The sequence below is a fragment of the Mastigoproctus giganteus genome, chromosome 6 (assembly GCF_048544385.1).
Source record: "Mastigoproctus giganteus isolate SK-2022 chromosome 6, ASM4854438v1, whole genome shotgun sequence".
In the NCBI taxonomy this organism is placed as follows: domain Eukaryota; kingdom Metazoa; phylum Arthropoda; class Arachnida; order Uropygi; family Thelyphonidae; genus Mastigoproctus; species Mastigoproctus giganteus.
In genome coordinates this window covers 125,185,710-125,211,423 of record NC_143580.1, presented here as the reverse complement: position 1 = coordinate 125,211,423, position 25,714 = coordinate 125,185,710, and the positions used below count along the sequence as shown (strand labels likewise).

At 37.4% G+C, this 25,714-nt stretch overlaps 2 protein-coding genes across 2 annotated transcripts; one reads left to right on the top strand and one right to left on the bottom strand.

Moving 5' to 3' along the window:
* Window positions 1-236: 236 nt before the first annotated feature.
* On the top strand, window positions 237-5,064 carry LOC150084561 (uncharacterized). The gene is made up of 3 exons (XM_090375317.1): window positions 237-282; window positions 1,103-1,688; window positions 4,777-5,064. Exons 2-3 carry the CDS (start codon window positions 1,108-1,110, stop codon window positions 4,943-4,945), a joined length of 750 nt encoding a protein of 249 aa, XP_090231443.1. The 5' UTR covers window positions 237-282; window positions 1,103-1,107; the 3' UTR covers window positions 4,946-5,064.
* Window positions 5,065-5,588: 524 nt separating this feature from the next.
* LOC150084560 (uncharacterized) lies at window positions 5,589-25,115 on the bottom strand. The gene is made up of 3 exons (XM_090376288.1): window positions 24,871-25,115; window positions 13,094-13,581; window positions 5,589-5,700 (listed from the first exon to the last, which is right to left on the bottom strand). The coding sequence occupies exons 2-3, from the start codon at window positions 13,498-13,500 to the stop codon at window positions 5,589-5,591; spliced, it is 519 nt and encodes a 172-aa protein (XP_090232414.1). The 5' UTR covers window positions 13,501-13,581; window positions 24,871-25,115.
* Window positions 25,116-25,714: the final 599 nt, after the last annotated feature.

Here is a 25,714-nt window from a genome sequence, read left to right as displayed (position 1 = left end):
ACAAAATATTCTTATCAACGCACGCCTTTCTTTGTTCTAGAGCTTCCCCACCTGTAACAACAGCAACTGATATGTTTCCCCGTGTCGATCAGGAATTGTAAGTGAAGTTTATTCTGGAATCATGTGAATGAGTTTACTGTTCTGATTGGTTCTCAGTTCACCAAGACTGTGTATAAACTAGTAGCATTGAGGAAAGACTCGAGTAATTTGTAGTCGTCATAAGCTTTGACAAAAAAGATTTTTTTTTTTTAAAAAAAAAGTGTTTTGGGATCATTCATTTAGGTAAGTCATGTACAACCATATTAATTAACTTCTCGCATTCCGGATTTCATTCTTTTAAGAATTTTTCATTTGAATAATCACGAATTTTAGTTAATCGCAGCAGTATTTCTGTTCACGATTACTAATAGGACGCGAATTGGATTAAATCCACTTTAAATACTTGTGTCATATGTTTACACCCTCTCCCCAACAGAATGTGTTGTTGAGAATGTTTGTTAATGAGTCATGTAAATGAATAATGAACAATTTCTGCAAAATTGGTCCATGGAGATCAAGTTTCGGTTGATATAGGCAGCATAATAAGTTGAATAACAAACTAATTCAACAGTTTTAGTGTATGGTAAAAACGATATGTGCAGTTAATAACGGCGTTATCTTGCACTACTACGTTGACTTTGAAGGCTCTTTGTGTATTTTCGAAAGTACTTTTCTGAATGTTTTCAAAGTGTTGCGTGATATAAGCTACTGTATTCAATGGTAGCTATGCGGCATTGTGCGATAGAATCTTACTGCCACGTATTTTTAATGGCAGTGTTTTTCCAATAAGTTACCTGCAACGGGAGGGGAGTGTGTTGTGGAATTTTTTTTTTTTTTTTTTTTCCTTTCTTCTCTTAACTGCAGATAGCTGAATGTTCTATACACTACAATAGATAATAAATACCCAAGAAAACTAACTTCGAAAATTAGTCGTATAGTATGTTGCACTGCTCACGTTGGTTCCTTTAGCTTCTGAACTACCTTCATTGGAAGAACTTGCATTAAGTTTTAAATCGTGCCTTTAGACTATTCATCAATTTTTTTTTTTTTTTTTCCTTCTTAGGCTTAATGAAGACTTCAAAGATATGCTGGGTTACAATATTACTTTCTTTCTGGACTTGTTTCCATTCTCCCACTACAGCCACTATCGCTGGTTTACCAAGTCTAGCCGTTATCCCGGGCTTGCCATCACTCGCAACTATCGCTGGCTTACTTAAATTCCTGCCATCTTCTGGTATTGCCACTGCTGTAGGCCTCACCGCAATCAAATTGGCTCTGGGCGTGAAACTCCTGTGCTTCATAAGTTACGCTGGTAAAAGCAAGATCGCCACAGCACCCAGCTTTCTGTACGCTGGACACTCTTCAGGATGGTCCGACGTTCCGTATTATCAACCACTGTCACAGGATTTCTTTCCCCCCTCTGTTTTCGAGGTTCCGTTCCCAGTAAAAACACCAGGGTTTGCACACAGAAAGGGTCCAGTGTTCCAGGGATTCAACTTGCACAGGGCTACTCCTGCTCAAATGGAGAGTTTCTTCTTAATTATATCTCGACTGGATGCAAACAAATGCATTTCCAGAATGGTGTGTGAAATTGGGGCCAAACCAGATGTGTTAGAAGACTTAGGATATAACATCCGTGATGCCATCATGTAAGTATTTTAAAATGTAATCACAAAAATAACATTACTTTTTAGATGAAGTGTCATATTTATTAAGTCTACTTCACAACTATTGAATTACATTCACATCAGTCCTTGCTTGCTTTATAGCCTTCAACAGCTTCATAACTATTCAGATATCTTCCCCCTACAGAATGACCCAAATATCTAAGTGAAAATCTTTAATTTTTACTCCTAGATGATTTAATCAGATCAGACGGTTTTACGAAAATTTCTGCTTTGAGGTGCACTTTTTATTTCGAAAAGTATGACCATAAGTGCACATTGAGATATGAAACTTTGGTTTCCTGATAAAAACAGGCATACATGCATTCTTAAGTTATGTTTTTTTATATATATATATATATAGTGCAACTGTACGAATTGCATTGTCTCAAATGAGAAATTAACTCTCATCATGGGTTGCACAAGTTTTTTGAATCTTCCTATACTCTACAGGAAGATTCGAAACTTGTGGATTGTTGTCTGGGGCAAATGTCCCGTCTGCCCTAGTTTTGTCGTGGCGCTAGCCTTTGTTGCTCCGGAATTCTCGACTTTTTCAACAACAAAAATCGAGGAAACTTGCTCCATATCAACCAACAGATTGAGGTAATTATTAAATCTAGCCACACAATACTCGTGGCTAGATGCTTTTATGCAAAGCAATTTTTCTAAATTAATGGCTTAACTTATTGTCTATCGCTTTAAGACTTGTTGAAGCAGATTTCCTTTAAGTATTTTAAAGCAAAACCTTAAAACGCGCTTGCTAGTGCATATGTTAATGGCTCTAAAGATTGACACGTGCCAAGCATGCCGCACTTTGAGTTGCCAAAACTAGTAAAGCAAAAGTGGAATCTCCAAGATCGGATCTCCTAGGTTTCTGCGAAACCACACTAGTTTCGAGAATTCACAAAAATCCATAATTTAGACTTGAATGAAACTAATTTCTGAGTTAAAGAACTTAATTCGGTAGCCTCTGAATAGAGGGACCAATAGACTTGTCAATAGCTTGACACTATGGTTGACAATGGTTATTAATCAATCGTCATGATTGATAACAGTTATGAATTTTGAATAAATAATCAAGGTAATGAATTTAAGTAAGTTTACCTAAAATCACTTCCAATTTTAAGAAAATGGGAATGAGCTTTGAAAGAATCATTTTCACTAAATGAACCTCTTGCGCTTCTGGTTAACTTCTGATCAGGGCCGGATTAAGGATGAAATAGACCCGGGCCATATTTAAATTTGAGGCCCTTTTAATATACATTATACATACAAATATTAATGAATTATTCCCAATATTTATATTGGAATAATTCACAATAAATATTTTCACTTTCCTTTCTTAGGCAAATCTTAAGCTCGTAATTTTAATTTATAATTTCTAAGTTAAAAAAGTTCATAACTATGTACGTGATGAATCTTGCAACAAGTAAGCGGATTACTAAGAAGTGAGTGCTGAAAATTAAACTAAGCTATATCTACGATCTAGTCTAATTGCCTCTAAAACAATTTTTTTTTTTTTTTTTTCCCAAAATAAAAACTCCCTTAAATGCGACCTTAACTTTCAGGTGTAAGTGTCTGAGTCGCTTTCTTGTATGCAAACTTGCAGGAAGTGACTTAAACAAGCAAAACTCTTTCAGAAAGAACCGAACCCTGTACAATGAATATTGTGATAATATTCACCGGTGGTTTGACTTCAGATAAAATTTTGTTTCGATAAGTAGTTAAACCTGAACTACTTCTGTTTCAGAGGGCTTAATTTAACCTCTGAGAAAGGGCATATAATGGATCCGAAGTTGGTGAGCAAATAGATCTAGGTATCTTTCTGCTAGTGGAAATAACAGAAATTTACTGCGCAGCAAACCATCGCGCCTGCAGTTTACACTGAATTGTATGAGCCCTTGCTCGTTGGTTATTTTCATAGCTGACCAAACTTGGCCTCTTCACAACTGAAGCTAAGACCGGATCATGACTATTCACTCCTCTGGTTCAACAGAGGATGCCTACCAATGACTAACCCAGAGCCTTAATTACCTTTCGTATATGAACAGAAACTTTTTTTTTTTTATCGCGTATCGATGAGAACTCTTATCCCAGTCTAAGTAATTGGCTCGTCTAGAAATGGATTCCTAGTTTTTAATATTCAACTCAGTTTGCACCTGAAACCAATTTTCTCTAGTTAGTGTCGGAAGTTTTGGCCCTACTCACGATATGTGGACTTCCAAGCCAGAAGTGGCGTTACAGACAAGTCCTTTCCTGTTGCCAGCAATGGAAACGACCACATGGTCATTCCTGCTAATGATGAAAGCAACTGATTGGAAAGAACACCCAATTTAGTCATGTTTCCATTGAAACATGCGAATCTTTTTCCATTCTCTACGGATCTTTGGCCTTCACTTGCATTCTGGGGGAGAATGCAACCAGGAAGTCTGGCCAAGACTACTTGGTTGCTTACAGAGTGAACTTGATAAGTGTTGTAAGTAAATCTGCAATAATACTTGATCTATCATTGCGAGAAAATCATGGCCTTCGAAGTTCGTACTACATGGTTACTTGTGCACCACCCCTACAGCCAAGTTTTGGGCGCAAGTGAATTGACTAAATGAACTGAAGGTTGAAATAAGTTCCCAAACTCCTTCGGCAGCGAAACATTCATTCTTGCTTAATGAAGTTAGTGGATAAATCTGCTTCATTTAGATAAAATTAAACGAGTAACCTCATTAAATTTGATTGTTGAGGCTAGGGAACTTGAGTGCCACTAGCGGTTATTTGGAAGTAAAGCTAGTTAAATAAGACTTAACTGGATACAAAATGAACTTAATTAGTTGTTCATTCTATTTCACTTCCATAATATAGAATATTCGTAAATGTATTTAAGGGGACTACATTGAATTTGACAAGACCTACAATTGACAAGCAACAGTAGGTCTTATCAATCCTGTAGTACCACTCGCCCGTAATTGTATGGTGTAATTGTACCAAACTTTAAACATGGATATTTCCATTAAGGAATAGTATATTTAAGAAGCAAATTCTCACTTGGAGTGAGTTATCGATTTATATTTTCTTTCAGGTCACTGAAAGAAATATCGAAGACGAGCAAGGTGTATTCCTACAAAGAAATTCTAGAGTTCGGTCGTCAACAAGGACTGACATCGTGCAGAGAATCATTCCTTACGTGTGATAAAGACTCCTATGTGCTAGTTCTGAACTTTGCTAAAGCTTTCCGTCCCAGACAATGATTGAACCTTGACATACTGCTTATATGGTTTCTTAATACTCGACTAATTTCTGTGTTCATTCAATTCTCAGCTAATAGGACTGTAACAAACTACCTGTCATTAAGTCTCATTTTGAAAGCTAATTAAATAAAGTTGATTTTTGAGTGAAATTTAACTTGTGTACATAATCTTATAGGTAGAGGACCAGTTATATTAACTGGTGTATTGTAACCAGTGAGCTGGAAATTCTAATGTCTACAATTAGATTGGTAGTCGCAAGCTAATAAACCATTAAATGAACAATACTTCATTTATATTAAAATTAAGTTAACAGAACAACTTCCATCTACCCCAACTAGATGAATTTGGAATCGCCCTTATTCTAAATCCTGGCTACGCTACAACGAAATAGATTTCAGAAAGCTGTGTGCAATACTGGCATAATTATCATTGAGAACATAACGATGAGACTTCCTTAAGACTCGTGGTTCATTCTTTATACTATACAAAACGATATAATGGAATAAGATATATGGCTATCTTCTCGTCAATAAGACTACAACACAATCAAATAGTTGAAAATCAGCATACCGAATTCTAAATTAATTTTCTACTAAAACGCGACGAAGCCGCTTTTAGCACAAAAGTCAATAACTGACACTCTTCAAAAGTTTTTACACTTATAATGTATGCATGATGTTTTGTCTTTTTCTCCACGAGATATTGCAATTTCTATAGTGGCGAGGATCTTCTCATCGATAGGTGCATCCAAATACCTGAAATATATAAAAAAAATTATACAACTTTGTGCTGCATATATATTTTTTCTTTTGTAGTTCTAAGCATAACTTTTTGAACAAGGAATGGTTAACTAACTGGAAAAAGTACGTTCGAGGGAAGTAAACTTAAACAGCGGCGTTAGTACTCGGGTGCTAAAGATGCTACCATGGCTTAGTATCTTTGGAATTGACTGAGAATCATTTTAAACAACAAAACCTTACCATTAGAGGACCTCAGAAGTGAAAGGTGCAGTTAGGAAATCTCCTTGGTGAGCTGTATACAGAAAGTGGGAATATTGTGGGCAGCGAATAGTGCGTTCCTTTCGCCTTTGTTCTGCATAATAGGCCATCATAGGTAGCACAGTTCTTGTTTATAATCTGGTAGGATCACCAGGTCAGAGGAGTTTAAATTATCAATACAAACATTAATCGTATTTAGCAGTCACGGGCTTGAACCCCGATTCACTCAAGTAGCTCGTGCTACTGCACTCTTTCTCCTGAAAACTCGGCTACGGCCTCACAGTCTCCCCCACGAATGTTGAAGAGACTTCAGTTCGAATCATCCTCAATGACGCGAGGGGGTTTTATTGGGCCTTTTCTACAACGTGGTTGAGTTAGGCTTATTGATAAGCCATGATTTCAACAGAAACAAACCAACTAGCTCCAAGGCCATGCTAGAGTATGGGTAAACGGGGACTCGCACCTGGTATATTTCTGCTAGGGATACAAAAATGGAACCAAGTTGTAGGAACTGTCTACTCAGGCACTTAATTGGCTAAGTATATGGCACTGACCTGCATATGTTATAAAATAACTGTAGCTTCAAGAAAGTGTTTGGAGCGACCAGATGAGAACCTATGGCTCTGAGGTGAAATCTCTGCAGTGCACCGTATTCAAGAAATTAAAAACTAACTGTGCATTGTTTTGTTAATTGCAACAGTTTCTTTTTTAATCCTTTCTACTTTAAAGGGAGGGTGGGTGGGATTATAACCCCCTTCCGATAGGGAGAGTTACGGCGATTTGTTGATATAGTGCCATGCTGAAATTTCCGAGTTAAGTTAAAACGAGGGTTTTGAAATTTTGTCCCGGCACGATAATAAACAGTACATGCTTAATCTTGGGATTAATTTAAGACTTGAGTGAATTATTCCCCGAATTTAAATATCAGTATAACCCACACTTTTAGGTAAAAGTAACTTATTTTGTAGAAACTGAATACGTTTGAATATAGATGGTGCAACAAGTCTTCGAAGATGATGCGAGGAAGTTTTATGGGTCTTAACAAATTGACTGAGTTAATCAGGCAAGAGTAGCATGGTTTTTTTCTCTGAAACTAGGATGTTTCGCCCAGCAAACAGGAAATCGATCACAGATAACACGCAATTCAGATATGATGCAATATGGCTCATGTTAGCGATGCGCCTACAACAGTTCGTGTTCGTTGCCGCAACATCCATATTGGCAAGATGTGCCGAGAGCATATGAATGATGTTTCAAACGAACCGTAGCTATGCTAGAGGAACAAGCTCAAATAATTTCAAGAGTGCGTCAGAGTAATAAACAAAAAGTTAGTCTTCTACAGTAACATCATAGGTGTCAATAAAATTAGTGGATTCGATATCCTACAACTAACGCTGATATAATAAGGCTAACGGAAATGCGTTAACCTAGTTAAACCATCATCCTCCTCGCCTATAGAGGATGACGGTTTAACTATGACATGTTTAGGAGGTGGAGAAGGCAAGAGTCATTCTCCTTATATCAAACGCAGTTTGAGCGCGAAAAAACTTACCCAGAAAATATCTGCATGCTAGCAGAGAATCGGTATGGTGTGAAGCAGTTGAATGCAAAGGTAAAGTGAGGTGGGAGAGTATGTTTAGGACAAAGATTGAAAAGAGTAACACAACAGCCTCTAAATGAAGAAGAAATGGATGATTTAAATTTACCTCATTGATTGGAGCAAGTGCGACGGATATTCACACGGGGAGAGTGTTTAAATAAACTAAGACGATTGTGATTTGTATAGTAAGTTGGAAAAAATACTAAGCATGACAATATTCTAGATTTGAGTATTAACCAACAAACATGTATACCATTCAGAATATACAGCGTGATTCACTATCAGTGCGACAAACTTGTAGGGGGTACAAAGACGAATCGGAATCACGTAGCATTGCAGGGCCCGAAATGCCTTCGTCATGCGGAAGAGGACGTTGAACGGGAGGTCGCGTGAACAGCGATCCCGCTGGAAGTCAGCATTTGCGAACCGTTTCTGTTGAAGAAACCAAGTAGCAAAAGTCCTCCGGAGTGGATAATCCGCAGGCTCCAATGATTGGACGCGTTGCAGATGGTATGAACTCATTTGGTATGTTGACCAAACCAAATAAGTTCATACCTCCATACAGAATCCTCCATACACTGGATTGGGAAATACCCAATCGTTGGCCTATTGCTCGAGTACTCGGATTGCCTTCTGCAAGACGTAGGACATTCTCCTCATTGTCTGGCGTCCTCGTCGTTCGCTCTCGATTCATGGTACCTCTCGTGAAACAACCAGTCTCACGTAACCTTCTGTGCACACTTGCGAAAATCGTATGATGAGGAGCACGCCTGTGCGGGAAACGTTCCTGGTACAAGCGCAGAGCGGCGCGCCCGTTACAGTCCACAGCTCCATACGCGAGGCGCATGTCGGCCAGTCCAACGTTTGAATACTCGTCCATCCTACTGCCTCGGGAACCGGTTCGCAAATGCTGACTTCCAGCGGGATCGCTGTTCACGCGACCTCCTGTTCAACGTCCTCTACCGCATGACGAAGGCATTTCGGACCCTGCAATGCTATGTGATTCCGATTCGTCTTTGTGCCCCCTACACCTCCTGCAAGTTTGTCGCACTGGTAGTGAATCACCCTGTATAGCACGGGCTGGATGCCGAGATCGATGAATACAAAGCTCGCCGGATCAGGAAAAGAACGGAAAAGTTAGAGCGATAAAAAGATCTGAAGAGTAAGAGCTACAACTTGATATGTAATAATAAGTTTTTCATGTACAAAAAGGAATCGGATTGGACCCGTGTGTAATGGGTGTGAAAAAGCCTTAACTCTGCTGAAGATCGATGCGGATACTTCGCATCGACTTTGATAGGCGAAAGACTTTGGCAGTGAGAAACTGAGGAGTATGAAATTAGTGATTAAAATTACAGGTGATTTTTAATTAGAAAAAAAATTCGGGCCCAAAAGCCCGCAAGGCTCCTGTAGGTGATGATATCGCACTCAGTAATTTTTAAGGGGCCAGCGAGAGACTGCATTGAACAATTAATATTTATTCAAGAAAAGGAAAGGTTACATGCACTCCTTGACAGCAAAAAATTGCTAGGAGGTTAAACATAACTATAACAGATTAACAATATATACATTAATATAACGGTAGTTGTTGTAGGCATCATTTGCTCTTTCTCATATTTTGCTCTTTCTCATACTGCCTTCGCGACGAGTTGCCATGATATTGCACTACCTCGAATAAGTAATGCTTCACTAATATTGTTACTTATTCTGAGACTAGTGTCACTGAAAATAAGTAACAATATTAGTGAAGCATTACTTATTCGAGGTAGTGCAATATCATGGCAACTCGTCGTGAAGGCAGAGCACAATATGAGAAAGAGCAAATAATGCCAACAACAATTACTTTGTAGTTTCTTAAGAGTTGTCTATGGTGTATCTACACACCGATATTATATAGATATTAAACTCTTAATGTATTAAGCCTTGTGCATTTAGTTATTTTAAAAATTAATATAACGGATACAGATAAAATAAATTACAGCAGCTAAGACAATATTCGAGATAAATGTTCTAAATAAATTTTGCATCCCTCGAAACACTGTGCGAGAGAGCGGGAAAGTTGTCCGGAACTGAAGGAGGAGCGCAGTTTGTCCTCAGAAGCCTACAGAGAGCGAAGGAGACCTGAAATATCGAAAATTCCAACATTGAGTAGGTGTCCGCAAGGACCTTGGATCTGTAGATCTTGTCCACGCAAATCGCCTCGGGGTTAATATTTAGGTCGTTCAGGAGATCAATTGTGTTTGCTGGTAACATGACTCAGCGAGCTGATTTGGTTGAGGGCTGGTCGGATCTTAAACGTTTGGTGATTATTTGTTCTTTTGTGTCTTTGGGTAGAATGATGAGCCGGTCGATGATGGGAGCATCTAGTCTACCCGAAATAAGCTTGGAGAGGGTAATTATATTGCGAGTAGTGATTGTTTCCAAGGGGTCATTCCATGCAGCGAATGCAGTATAGCCCTAGAGATAGTAAGGGGATGTCCTGAAGACCTATTGAGGGATCGCAGCAGCCAATACTCAAGCCCCAAGAACTGCTGCAGGTAGGTTGGAGGACCAGATTTCCGACGCGTAGAGAGCCACGGGTACAACACAAGTTTGGACAAATCTAGATATTAGTTTCTTATTGCCGTAAACAACCAGTTCCTGTCGAACAGACCAAAGGACTGCGTAGAATTTGATCCTTGAAGTGCTCCAGAAAAGACAGGTTCGAATCCCACACCAAACCGAGGTCCCTGTGGTAGAGTTGACATGCTTTATTTGATGTCCATTTCTAGACATTAAATAAAGCATGTCATTGGGATTTATTCTTTCCTCTTTGTGAAGGCCATCGGGGCAGATTTTTCTGCATCTATCTCGAGTCAAATGTAATGCAGAAAGGTGTTTACCTCATTTATTTGTTTTATTGCAGCTCTTTGAACTGAGAGCGCTTGCTCTGGCTGATCTGAATGAATGAAGAGCTTCAAATCACCGGCGTAAGAGATCATGTTTTTCAAATTTGCCAGAAGAGGTTCCAAAGCAGCTGCTGACAAAACGCCACCTTGAGGAATCCCTCTGCAGACAGTAAAGGAACGGGAGAGACCATTATGCTCTACAAGGAGCCATCTTTCCTGAAAAATTGAGTACGGTGAGGAGGTTACCTGAGATCCTGAAGTAGTTCTTCAGGATGTTAAGTAAGGATGTGATGGAAATCCTGTCATATGCAGATTTAACGACCAGAAAAATTGTCGAGCTCAGTTCGAGAAATCAAAGCTTCCTGTATGTAAAAGAGTTTGAAGGAGATCGGTGGTAGTAGAGCTTTCAGGGACCACGGTGTGAAGGTGGCGAGGTCTGTGATGGAAACAGTGCTCCATAAGTTGAATAAGGATTGCCATTTCAAATACTTTAAGGAGCGAAGAGCCCACTGAGATAGGACGAAAATTCTAAATCCTTCGCAGTTTTTGGCCTCGAATTCTTCGGAATGGGTTTGACGCAGTAGTGTCAAACCCATTCCGAACAAGGGACATCGGAACAGTAGCTTTGTTCTGTAACTCGTTTATTACTTTCATCAGATTCTCCTTCGTGATGTGAAGTTTAGACAGAAGAGTCAAATCACGTAATGGGATGGAGATGGGAGGATTCGATTCTTTCTTTACATGACTCTCACCAAACGTATTATCGCCCACTCAACGAAAAGGCTTTCATCCAACTTAATATCTTTGCAATGCTGTGCAAATGGCCGCTTTGAGTAAACTAACCTGTTAGCTATGTATCTATTGTTGGCATGTCGCTTTTGCTTCAGGAAAAATGCTAGTTTCTTTTTAAAACTAATGAAAATCACTTGTGGATCCAGTAGTCCATTTGCTGAAGGCACGTTGCTTATCCAGAACAGCGGGCTTCAGATCTCTTGAGAACCATGGTTTTGTCCATTTAGAGATTCTGATGGTTTTTGAAACTTCTTGAATTGCCACTGCCTTTAGGAGGGAAGCCAGACCATTAGTGGCTTCTTCGATCGGTAGGATGGAAAGTGCTGCCCAGTTGGTTGAGGTGAGAAAACTCATTATGACGTATTATCTGATGAAATTAACTGAGAAAATGGTTTGGTTAGGACTTCATCATCCCTAGGATGCATCGACGGGAACGTAAAAGCAAACGAGTGGTTTGTGGTCTGAATTAAAAGTGAAGGTCGGTATTGTGGGCGTCAAATCTGCAGTACGATGAAATACTAGGTCTAACGCTTGGTCGCCCCTTGTAGGCTGGGAATCAAGGAAATCCAACCCTAAATTTTCAATGAAGGTAATGAAGTCTTAGGGTGGGCATATTGAAGTCCCCTGTAAAAAAGGTAGATTTATCAGAAGCAAGGTAGCTCGCAAGCTATTTATGAGGCCATCATTAGACTTGGGAGAAATTCCTCTGGCTTGAAGATGCCATTGTATCGTCAATACACAAAGACTGTAATAAGAGTGAGGTGGGTAATTATAGACCAGTGGTAGGAAAAAATCATGGAAGCAATGATAAAGAGTACATCACGGAAACATTTAGATAGAAATAGAATATAATTGCGGAATGATACAAAACACGGTTTATGGAAATTTTAAGCAATTAAAAAAGCTGGTTCGAATTTTTCCATCAAATAAGATAATTCGACACACTCTCAGAAGAAGTGCAACAACTAAGTTATTCAGAATGTTTATAGCGCGAGAACTTGTTACTAACCGAGACGTTCTCAAAGTAAATGTGACTGTTAATCATAATCGATTGAATTAATTGCAACTTCGATTATGTCCATCACTACTCTGCTAATCGTTCGAATGATATGAATATAATCGAATGATTAGTAGTTACTAACTACTAACCAGAATGAGCACAATGGCATGAATTAATAGTCCATTATAGCCTCCCGATTATGCCCATCGCTAGCTATTAAAAAAAAAGTTATTAGGATTACCCAAGCACAACCTTGTCCACCAATTTGTATTATGTCCATATTATTGCCACTGCTTCTCTTGTTTTGAGAGAAGATAAACCAGTTTCCAGAAGAAAGAAACCTTATCCTATTTTGAAACTGACACTCATTCACGGAGTACAAAAAAAAAAAAAAAAAAGCCTATAACAGATCCTTGAGTCAATGACTAGATTCGAACCCAGGCCTTTATCACCCGGTGTGGGAGGACAGTAATTATAACCACCGTGTTACCCTGGAGGGAATGAGCTATAGATCCAATGTACATGAATTAAAATGAATAACTTATGTTTTAGTGAAAAAGATTGGATTTTTTTTTTTTCATGAAACCCCCAAACACGAAAGGTATCAAAACCTATAGTACTTAGTACCGTGCATGGGTTGAAGGAGAAGTAGTGGGGAGGGGGATGCCGGAAACTTTGCTCTAGAGACTAAATATGGGTTTCACCACTTCAAGCCTCCAATAAGCAAAGTGGTGCTATTTCACCGGTTGATGAAAGTCATCTACCACCTATAGTGCTTCTCTTAATCGCTTATGTGCGTCAAAATATCCAATTTGACGCTGGTGGCCATTTACTCAAAATATCACATTTTGAATATTTTAACATATTTACCTTTTAAGCACATCCTGATATCCAAGAATCAGTTTCCGTCCTTTCCAATAGTTTTTGGCTGTCGTTGTATCTTCGCAGGCGAGTCTGTAAAGGCATCTATAATCATTTTGATAGACAGAGAAAAGGGAAACTAACCACCAGCGAACATCATCTTCTTTGATCGCAGGCACCCATTTACCGGGATCGACATTTCTGTACTGCTTTTTGTTGTAGTGCATGGCACCCAGAGCTAGTAACTCGATGACTAGCAACTTAACTATGTTGGAGATGTTCACCACCAAAACCTGAGAATAGGTTTTCCTGGGATCTCTCTGCGCTTTGGTGTCGATGAACGGGTGGTCCTTAGGCATAGCTTCACTTATGGTAAGATAAAAGAAGATAAGGGCGCAAAGCACTTTCGAAACCATGGACTAATTTGATAGCTACTTCTATAGTTCCACTAACATTTTTCAGTAATGAATCCCTTTAAATCCTGCGACAAAAGAGAGCTGGAAAGTCAAAAGAGCATTGTAAGTATCCATACAGTTTCAACAGTTTCTAGAAAACTTAACTTCATATTTAATTTCTGTTTTCTTATTGTAATTATCAGTTGATTTAAAGGTGTGGCCTATCGTTTTCTAGATATCCGATAAGATCTCTGACCGTTTGGTCGTCCCGGAGTATAAACAGAAAATGTATTTATTTATTTATATTTAGGAAGGCGTTCGCAGAATTCGAATACAGAAGAATATCTGATATAAAAGAAGCATTGAAGAGTAAGAGTGTCAAAATTAAATATTTCCGCAATCTTTTTGAAGGACTGTCATCATAGTTATTCAAACTGCTATATTCATGTACTGATTGCGGAGGATGCTAACTATATGCGTAGAAAGCTATTGGAACAATATAGAGAATGGGGTTTGACAAATTTTAATAAGACTGAATATATGAATTCAACAGGGAATATTTTGAGTGTAAATGGAGCAGAGATAAAGAATGTGAAGCAGTTTAAATATCTCGGTGATATTGTGTAGATGGATGGTTCATCTGAAGATGAGATTACAAGGAGAATTAATGAGGGAAGAAAAGTCTTGAGAATGTTGAATTCAATATTATGGAGCAATAAAATTCTCCCAAAACCAAACGATTACTATACAATGCAATTTTTCAGAGTATCTTACTATATGGATTCGAGATTTGGACTATAAAGGCAAAGAAAGAAATTGCTAGCTGTCAAGATGGATTTTTGGAGAAGATCAGCCCGAAGATCTTAACTAGAAAGTTAGGAAAGGGCATAAGAAAAGCAATGGACACCCAAATAAACATCGACAAAATAGAACAAAAAAAAATTAGAATGGTATGGACATGTTATGAGAATAGGAGAAGAGATTACCTAAAAAAAAAAGCAATGGAATGGACACCCCGTAGAAGGAAAAGGAGCGGAAGACCTAGAAGCACATGGATGGAGGGAATGAGGGCAGCTATGGAAAAGAGGAAATTGAAGAATGCAGGAACAAAATTAAATTAAAAAAAAAGAGTTAGGTCGAGGTAACTGTCGATACAATGGAGAAATCCAAAAAGATATTCATGTACTACGAATAATCGGGGTTATGTGATAAGATGATAAATGCAATGGTGTCGTCACAACTGAGAAAAGCGAAGTTGGTTTTGAGTGTGGGTATTGTTTGTTAATAATTTAATGATTTCAAAGAACTTTTTTTCCATTTCCTCAAACTATTATAATCTATATATTATAACATAATATTATTACAAATAATTTAATATTTGTAATAATATTAAGTTATTATTTTATTAATAATAACTTATTATTAATATTAAGTTATTATTTGTAATAATATCAAGTACAAATAATAATACAAATGTGTATTATAGTAGCTTAAATGGAAGAATGTTCATATTATTATCAGATCTTTTTTGTTTTTCTGCCAGAACGCACCGAAGGGCGTCCCGGAAGTAAAAAAAAAATAAAAAATCATATTAAAAAAAAATATTTGTTATTACTAATGCGATTGGCAAGTCGGCGGAGACTTGAGTTAAATGCACAGCTTGATTTTGTGGCTCATCTATTGAAGATCGCCAATCGCAAGGATTAAATTAATTAAATTAATTAAATTAAAATTAAATTAAATTAATTTAAAAAATAATATCTGTTACATTAGTTTTGTCCAGTTTACTATACTTTTGTAATTTGAAATGTCAAATTAACACTTATAACCCAGTTATTTAAAAATATCACTGGGGAATGAGAAGGCATACTGTTTAATGTGTAAATATGATATAATTGAAGAATCAAATAAAGGAAAAGTTACTTCATTATACTACACATTGCAACAAAGAATTACAAAGCGGCCAAAATGGTAATTTTTTTTTGAGGTTTTAGAAAAAATATCATTAAAAATTAAGAGTTTGGAAAACCCCCAAATTCGACTCATTTGTCACCATGACTTTCTAAAACTTTTCCCGAGGGGTGGTAGGGTAGGCAGTCCCCTCTTCTTTTTTTTTTTTTATGTTAGTTGTTGGCGCATCACCTTCTGTGGCCATAATGCAACTCACAAACTCTTTGCATTTTTACTCTGATCCAAGCCCGAGGCGGGATTCGAACCCGCGACCTTTGTGTTGCCAGGTAGGCACTTTACCCACCTGGCTAGCCCGGTCGGCAACACGCCTTTCTATTGCACATTATTATTATTACTAGCCAAATAGTGCAAGGAAGCCTGAGGCTTATGCTGCATCAGCTGAAATAAATTTCGGAGTTACACTGTGAGAGAGAAGTAGAAGGAAATCACCAAGAAAGAGAAGAATGATGATATCCAGCTCAGGACCCTGGGTGTGCCAAGCCCATACTCACCAGATGTGAGTCCCTAGGGTACTTCCTCGGCGTTCTGGAAGTATGTACAGTATTTTACCAAAAAAAGCCTTGATCATTATTAGGAAAACTCTTTTCAGCCAGGGCCCGCCGCTAATGAGTAGGCAAGTGTAGTAATGGTGAATGTTCGGGGACCGATTTTGTCACAACGAAAAATAACACTTATTTGTACATAACAATTACCTTTCTTCAGTCGAACTTCACTGAAATAGGAAAGTTAGAGGATGTCTGGAATTCAGAAATCATAGCACTAACAACACTAGGATGCAAATCTTGTGAATACTGAAGAGACATTATCAATAATAAAAAAAATGTGCATGAGATAATAAAGTTTTCAATTCTGATAACATACCATTAATAACACTAAATAGAATGCAAACCTTGATTACAAAGGAGACATTATCAATAATAATAATAATAATAAAGTTCTCAATACTCGTTGTTGACTGCTTTTCGCTGATTGTCTGTGAATTCTAGAAGTATTTTCCTGTAATTGGATCTGCGAGCATCGGACTGCTCTTTAAATTTTACAAGACTAACACTTGCACAACAGAATACTTATTTGTCCATAAGAATTACCTTTGTTCACTGAAAATGGGAAAGCTACTCTACAAAGCTTAGGAAATGATGTTGAAATGTTACTCAGGTTGCAAAGACACGGTTCACGCGAAGACCTTCAGAAAAGGAATATCACCGTAGAAATTGCTTCTTTTTTTTTTTATGCCCACCCACACCATTTGTTCCTCTATATTCTTTTCGGTGTGTTTCATTTATACGAAATGATCCATAAATCGTTTACTGGAGATAGTGCCTGTCTTCAAACTTATGAGTGACATCGCATTGATTTGTTTTTCCGAAAATTGATTTGTTGATTTGTTTTTTTCCGAAAAAAATTTTTCCATGCCGCGAACAGGTAATGTACTATTTTTCTCGAATTATACTTGAAGACCATGTCTTCAGACGGAAATGTAAAAAAAAAAAAACTGTCCTCAAAAGACTCGTGCATATTGATATTGTCTTTATGGTATTCAATCAAGACTTTCATTCGTTAAAATTGCTTCATTAATGAAGATTTTCGAAATTTAACCAGAATAATAAGCAAGAACATAATTACAGCTTGAAAATGACAACGTTTACGTTATAATTTTCAGACATGGATGTTTATTTTCAAACTTGAACGGGAGTCAGAAAATTAGTTTGTTCATTTAACTTTATAATTTCTCCTTAGAACTTAAAAATTCATCTCATTGAAAAGCGTGTTTATTTTCAAACTTTATAATTTCTCAGAATATTACCATTTAATAACACGCGGGTAGATTATAATTTTAGAATATGAATATTTTTGAGCTTTAACTACAATCAAGAAATTAAAATTTGTTCGTATAGCTTTATAATTTATCCGTGGAAAGTGTCATCTGTGCTTGTGTAATTGGATTGATCGCATTTATCTTGCGAATATTTCAAATGGTGCCTGACATTCGTGGATCCGATTACAAAAAAGCTTCCAGAATTAACGAAGTATTTTCTGGAATCGGTGAAAACCTTCACTGATTCCAGCAAATTTGCAACAATAAATGCTGTTTCAATGGTATGTTATCAGAATTGAGAACTTCTTGCGCACATTTTAGTTATTAGATTTTCTTTGAAAATATTATCACTCAATAAAAGATTTTTCATTCCTTAAAATCTCTTTGCTGTGTATTTTTAGAAGAAAAAAAAAACATACCCATGAATTTTCACAGAATATTCCAGTTTAAAAAAATTATATTTTCACAGTCAGGAAATTTTAAAAATACACATAAATATTAAAATCTGCGTTAAACTTAGAATTAAAAAAAAAAAAAAAGGAATTCATTTCATGAATATACGAGAATAAGTCTATCTTTCATGACTATCTCGTATATTTTTTCTCTTACAATTAAAAAATACACCTTACAGAAATAAATTTTCATTAAAATTTTAATCATTTCATTTAATTAGTATTAAAAGTAGTTTCAAGTAATTTCCTAGAAATTGAACATTTTTCTTGTTCATTAAAGAATTATTTTCAAACTTTACGATTTAAAAGCGATTAATTGCTTTACTATGTTGTTCAAATTACACTTCAATACTGCCTTTTCATCACCAAACGTAAATGTTTCAGTACTCTAGTGGTTATGATACTTTTCCATAAAATTACCCCAGAGGGCTCACCTGGCACACCCAGGGTCCTGAGCTCGATATCATCATTCTTATATTTTTTGGTGATTCCCTTCTACTTCTGACTCTCCCTCAGAGGTCAGAGGAGGATGGCTAGAATTGTGCAAGCAAACAAACAGGCCACAATGTCGCACATCACGTCAGAATACAACCTTGGTGCACAAACAAAATATCCCAACGGAGCACTAGTCGCACTTTGTTGCGAATGGTCTGCAACAGCCGACGGCCACATCGCGTACCTTTGTTATGGTGTGGGGAATGTTTTCTTGGCACACGTTGGGTCCATTGATACCCATAGATTCACGTGTGAATGCCACATCGTACCTAAACATAGTTGCTGACCAAGTGCATTCGTTCATGTTGACAGTTTATCCTCAGTCAGATGGTTATTTCCAGCAGGGTAATGTGCCGGTGCACAAAGCCCGAATCACTATAGAATGGTTCCAGGAACATGGCAATGACTTTTCTTTGCTGCAGTGGCCCACTCAGTCCATGGATCTCAATCCTATTGAACATCTGTGGGATGAGCCGGTAAGGGCTGTTCTCTGCAGGCCTACACCACCGTCGAATCTCAAGGAACTGCGTGACACACTCATGTATGCATGGTACTCCATTCCTGCACAACGTTTTCAGCACCTTGTTCAATCCTTGCCTTGCCTAGACGAATTGAGGATGTTTTGAAGGCTAAAGGAGGCTCAACACTCTACTAGGTAGGTGTACCTAATAAAGTGGCAGCACAGCGTAATTTCTATTACATTTAAACTCTAATCTAAAGATACTTAGACATATTTGAATAGAGCTGCAAAGCTAGCAACCTTTTCAAATTAAGCCCCCAAACCAAACTTGCATCCAAGTTCCCGGCTACCATTGCACAGTCGTGATTGTAAATATGGACAATTCTAGAATTCAACGATCCTGGTTCAAGAATTAAAGTTTGGCTCACCTTGTGCTCCTTTTTTGGGACTGAAGGGCTCTCCTCTGTTGGAATTTTTGATGTTTTTGAATGGAAGACCATGTGTTTTGTACTCGTCACTCCTTACATTTTTTTTTTTTTTTTTGTTTTAAATAAACGAAGCAATCTAATTGTGGATTATAAATAAACGAAGCAATCTAATTGTGGATTATTAACCCCATGGGCTCACATCTGGTGAGTATGGGCTTGGCACACCCAGGGTCCTGAGCTGGATATCATCATTCTTCTCTTTCTTGGTGATTCCCTCTTACTTCTGACACTCTCTCTCTGGGTAATTCAGAATTTTTTTTTTTTTTTTTTGGCTGGTGCAGCATAAGCCTCAGGCTTCCTTGCACCGTATGGCTAATAATAATAATAATAATAATAATAAAGTTTACCTGAGTTACGTTCCGTGTGCGGGACGGGATAAGAAATTTAACTTATTAAATAAAATATAAAAGCTAACTAAACTAAATGTAATTACCATTTAGCTATCAAGAGATGGCAGCACTTTACGATGCAATCAAATTATTTCAACATGAGTAATCAACTCGCGTCGAGCGTATCACTCAAACGTACGTACTCGATTGTTAGTGGCATGCTTCCTGATGTGAAAAAAAATTGTTAAAAAAAAAAAAAGGAAAACCAATTTCAAAAATGAAGCTACCCAGATTACTTTAAATTTCACTCTTATTTCTAGAAGTTATGACCAGTTTTTTAACGTAAAGGGAACCTACATTTCTTATTTACCGCCTTTTAACGTTAATTTAGCGCAGGTTAGTAAGCACAAGACATCATAAGCTTTACATAACATCGATTTGTAATTACGAACATTTATTTGTTAACCTTTTACGTTTATAGCATAAATGTAAAATTGTTTTAATTGTTTATTTATTACAAGCGTTTAGCATAAAATTCCCTTCTACAGTTAAAAAATAATATTTAGTGGTGCGTTCGGATCAGTAAAGATGGCGGGGGAGGGTTGAACCCGGTAGCTTGTGGATCCTCACCCGCAAATGGTACATAACGCTTTTACAAAATGGTGCAGGTAAAAAAAAAAAAAAAAAAACAATCGGGCCATCCCTGCATTTTAGACACCTCAAAAAAAAAAAAAAAAAAACCAGGTTTATGTTTCTAAGCTGTATCCTTTCTCTACACTTGCCTGTGAGAGAGACAGAGAGCATTTAATAAATTGAAATTCTTATTGCATCTGAAGTAAAGTCATTATACTAACCATAAATCCTCTTTATGTTAATTTTATTAATAATAGAAAAACGCAAAGCAGCATTAAAGGATGAAAGAGTATATATAAGTTTGTATTAATATATCGAATAAATTATACAGATGTATGTGTATATATATTATTTATTATTATTTATTTATTTATTATTATTAATTTTTTGTCATTTTCTTCCTGTCAGTATCATAATCACATAAATTCCATATAATGGACTATAAAAATACCATAATGTATATTTAGGTTATGTACATCGATAATTTATCCCATTGTGTAAGGCAATGGTCAGGCCGCATCTTGAGTACTGAATACAGGTTTAGAGGCACAATTTTAGAAAGGATGTAAATCTGCCAGAACGGGAGCAGAGAAAGGCAAGCAACGTTGTTGGCGAGGGGAACAAAGGGATGCTATAAACCAAAAAGGCTTCAATTCTGCAAATTGCATCGTCTGGGGAATAGGCACCTGCGAGGTGATCTGATTGAGGTGTTTACGGCTTTAAATGGATTAAGGTCAATATTGATGGCATTCTTCCTCAGACAACACACATGGTGGGGGCTGGGGACAAATTCAAATTGAGGAGAGATGGTTGCAGGATAGATGTGCAGAATTTGCCTTTAGCGAGCGCGTGGTTTACTGTTGGAACAAGCTTCCATTTGTTGTGGAAGTGAGTAGTTTGTATAAATTCGAGGCAGAACTAGACAGACTATTGAAGAGTATCGAGAGGTGATGGGAGAAGGTTTTTTTTTTTTTTTTGATGATGCTGTATACACTTCCTTTCTTGCACCATTTCCCACTACTGATACCAATACGATTCATCTAAAGAATATGGTAGCCTTGGCTACCATATTTCTTTATTCTGTCATAAATCAGGCGTAGAGGATTTTAAGCGCTGCTGGGGATTAGCATATGATGCAAGAAAGCAAGTCTGATAAAGCATTAGCCAAAAAAAAAAAAAAAAAACCCTTCCATTTCACCCATCTATTAACTCCAAATGTTTGTCTAGTTCTGCCTTGAACTTATTTAATACAGCAGATGGAAATTTGTTCCAACTATCAACCACCCGCTAGCTAAAGGCGAATTTCCGCACATCTATTCTACAATTACCTTTCCTCAATTAGAATTTATGTCCCCTCAGGTGAGTAATCTGAGCAAGAGGTAGAATCACATTGGCATTGCGCTTGCTAAAACCATTCAAGGCCTTATAGACCTCAATTAGATCACCTCGCAAGTACCTAGTCTCTAGACACCAGAGACGTATTCAGGGGTGGGCAGAGGGGTAATATGCTCCTCCCTTAACCAAAAATTTGTTAAAACAGGTCAGAACACAGGAGACGTTCTAAAAAAAAAAACCTCAAAAGCCTGGTCGACATGCCCCCCTCCCCTTACAACGTTACCCGGACCTGGTTTCCATGCCTTCCCTTACGATGATACCTGGACGCCACTGCCAGACACTGTAATTTGCATAACTTAAGCCTTTCTTGGCAACACCAACCCTTTGTTCCACTCACCAATCTCGTTGCCCTTCTCTGTACTCGTTCCAGCAGCTCTAAACACTTCAACACCTTCGCCATTGATCCGGTAAAGTTTGAAGTCAATAAAACGTACAGAACCCAAATCTGGACTAAATCACCAAGACTGCTGTTGAAAATTGAGCCGAATTTTTTTATCGGAAATTTGTATGATATAAACAATTAAATGCAATAATATAATGAAAAATAAATAAATCTGTTTTGTTAGTTTGCTGAAGAAAATGTATATAAGTCAACCTACCTGTATATTTATCTCTTCAATTATTTAAGATCTATTTTATTTCAAAGTGAATACAATTAAGTAAATGTATTTATCTTTTTAATAATTATTGTAAAGATCTGAAAATTTGTATAAAAGTGTATGATGTATATTTCAAAATATCTATACACCCTCCTAGCCCACTAGCTGTACAGGGGGGTAACCCTTGAGTAAATAAACTAATAATAATAATAATTTTTCCTAAAATGAGTCTCCAGACCTGTATACAGTACTGAAGGTGTAGCTTGACCATTTCCTTATGCAAGGCGACAATCACCCCTTATCCCTACTAGCAAAACTCCTGTATATCTGACAAGACACCATGAGCTACTCTTGCAGCCTGTCAGCACTGCTCAGAAAACTTCATATCTGACTGCACAATTATCCCCAGGTCCTTTTCATTCTCCACCTCCCTGAGTGCAGTACCATCCACTTGATACGTTACTCTCGGGTTACTGCTGCCTATATGCAGTATTTCACATTTGTCAATGTTAAACTTCAGTTGCCACCTCTCAGCCCATCTGCTCAACTTTTCCAGATCCTGTTGCAGTAGCGTATTATCATTAATGTCATTAATAACTCTGCCAACTTTCGTATCGTCTGAAACTGAGATATTAAACAACCTGATATACCTTCATCAATATCATTGATAAACACCGAAAACAAAAATGGGTACAGCACCGAACCCTGGGGATCTCACTAATAATATTAGTCCACGAAGAGCAGTGTCCATTGATAACCAATCTGTGTTTTCTCCCACTCAACTATCCTTATATCCATTGTAGTAACTTGCCTTAATGCCATACTGCTCCAATTTGTACAATAGTCTTCTATGTGCCACAGTATCAAAAGCTTTCATAAAGTTCAAGCATACGATATCAAAATTATTTTTTGCATCCAGTTCCTTTGTCACCACATCATAGTATCCAATCAAATTTGTCAGGCAAGACTTCCCCTTAAAACACCCCTGCTATGTCTGAACTATAACTGCACTCTTGTCTAGATGATCCTGCATCGCTTCCTTAACCAATGACTCCATTATTTTCCCTGGAACAGAAGTTATACTAACAGGTCTCTAATTACTCCTTTCACCCTTTGATTTCCCATTGTGATTTGGGGAGACATTTGCGCATTTCCAGTCCATGGGGACCTCCCGTGAATCCAAAGAAGCTTTCATAATTATGGCTAAGAGTTTGCTTACTTCCATTGCTGCTTCCTTTAATATAACTGCATAGATTCCATCAACCCCAGGTACCTTTTTTATGTTCAATTTCAACAGTTTCCCTTCCGCTTTACTCTCTCAGTAATTACAAAATCATTTAGCTTCTTGCCAAAGTTTGATAAAAGCTTTTGGCTTCCACTTCCCTACAGATCTCCTCATGTGTAAATGTAGATGCAAAATTCAGGTTGTCAGCTACCTGAGCAGGATCATCAACAATCGAACCGTCGATGTCAAGTGGACCAATCTCATTCATCCTCTTCCTTCTAGAGTTTACATAAGTAAAGAAGTCTTTACTGTTTTTTTTTTTTTTTGCATTGTTTGCCAAAGAGATCTGATAATCTTCCTTTGCTTCCCTAATGTCCTTTGTGACTTGATTACAGATTACCTTATATCTACCATAGGAATCTGTGTCTCCTGATAATTTATGCATCCCATGCAATTTTCTTCTCTGCCACAAGTCTCATTAGGTCATCCATTTAGGCATAATCCTTAAACAGTATTTCTTAATTGATATGAAAATCCTATGAGCGTACAAGATTAATTTCTTGAATGCTTCCCATTTAGAATTTGCTGTTGGTAACATCGTCAGTTGGTCCAACTGTATAAAATTTAAAGAATCTCTGAGACCACTGTAGTCACCTTACGAAAGTAAAAACCCTGCCCTTTAAAGCTGATGGTTGTTACATCTTTAAGTAATTCTGACATCAGTACCCTGTGATCACTGCCACCTAGTGGTTCCTTTATCTGCAGACTCTTAATGTATGAAGATCACTGCTGGGCAGTTTCTCTTGTACCTTCCTTTTCATTTAACCGCAATCCACATTAGGCTTCTATTAACCTTGTCTCTTACTTCATGTCTATTCACGATCATCAACAGTTTTTCCATCTGCATCCACTGGACAAATGTGATTCAACCCTTTCCTTCTAGTGTTAACATGTACAGAGAATTCCTTGTTACATTTCGTTGCATTCTTAGAAAAAGACTTCATATAACCTGCCTTAACCTGTTTAACCTCCTTGAGTAACTTGACCACAGACCAGTTTACACTTACTGTAAGACTGTATCCCCTGGCAGTTTATAATCATCCCATGTATTTTCCTTCTCTGCCACTGATTTATTTTTCATAATGAACAATTTATGTTCATAATACATTATGAATAACCTCGCAATTTCCTTTTCTGAACACAAAAATAAAATAACTATGCAAGACCAATTGGCATTAGCATTTCTAAGTGTCTTTTATTTCTTTAGGAGTTCAGAAGTACAATTACAAACGAATAATTGCATACTTTTTTAAAATAAAATACTAAGCGTGTTAGGAATTAATACTCGCATTTAAAGTGTATGATGACTTCTCTTAGAACTAACCTGCCTGTGTAACGCAAAACATGCTGAGAACGAATTATTCTAAAAAAAATTGCTTTAGTTGCAGTAATTTATTTGAAGTATTATCAAGCGCCATCTGCTGAGAGCTGCTAAAATTTGCAGTATAACTATTTTTACATTACTTACCTTATTCCTTCTGTTAATCCATGATGTTTTAGTGTTTCTGATTCAACTGACCAAGCCAGAGACATTTGATATAGTTTCACCTGCTTATATAGTTGTAGCTGTCTCTTCTGCATAATCAGAACATCCTGGCATCCTCGTATCCCCAAACACGCAAAATAATACTCTTAGTGGGCGTCCACCTGTTTCATGACTGAACCGTTACCAAATTCCAGATGTATTTTGGCTGTGTTGCAAAGGACGTTTTCAAAGGTTACTTATCGTTCTCCTTGAATTCCGCGAAGAATAAGAACGAAAAGTAGGATACGCCCTCGCTTTTAAGGACATAATCCTTTTATGGAGAATAAAACGCTCGGCATTAAGAATTTGAACAGATGATGTTCACATTCTGTTTAGCACTAAGTGTCGCTGCTGTGCATGAGTGAACTTGACTGTGAAGCTGTCAAACAGCACACGTGATGAGCTCTTATAGCTAAACCCGTGACACAGATCTTATGAATGATAAAATCTTGCTCTGAAGAGAGCCTACATCCTTATTTTTGAAAGCTTTTGACATTGTCTCCAAAATGGTAAAGTGCAGCTAACCTTCGAACCGCCTACACCCGGGGGAAAGAAAGGGGATGTAATAGGATACTCTTCGTAACTGAGACGGAAAACTGTCTAGTTGATGAAAGAGTGAGAAACAGACCAGAAAGTAATCAGCGTATAGACACACATAGGAAGCCAGAATGGAAGTAGCTGAAGTGTTGTTCTAGTAATAGTATAAATTCTGGATGCAGATGGTCCGGCTTTCTGCGCTGGTGTTTCTGCTAGAATACTATTTCGATCTTTTAATACTGTATATGAA

Coding starts and splice junctions, on each gene's coding strand:
- LOC150084560 (XM_090376288.1), bottom strand. CDS start 13,500: ATGGTTTCGAAAGTGCTTTGCGCCCTTATCTTCTTTTATCTTACCATA. Junction 5,701..13,093: donor TATCAGGATGTGCTTAAAAG/GTAAATATGTTA, acceptor TATATATTTCAG/GTATTTGGATGCACCTATCG.
- LOC150084561 (XM_090375317.1), top strand. CDS start 1,108: ATGAAGACTTCAAAGATATGCTGGGTTACAATATTACTTTCTTTCTGG. Junction 1,689..4,776: donor AACATCCGTGATGCCATCAT/GTAAGTATTTTA, acceptor ATTTTCTTTCAG/GTCACTGAAAGAAATATCGA.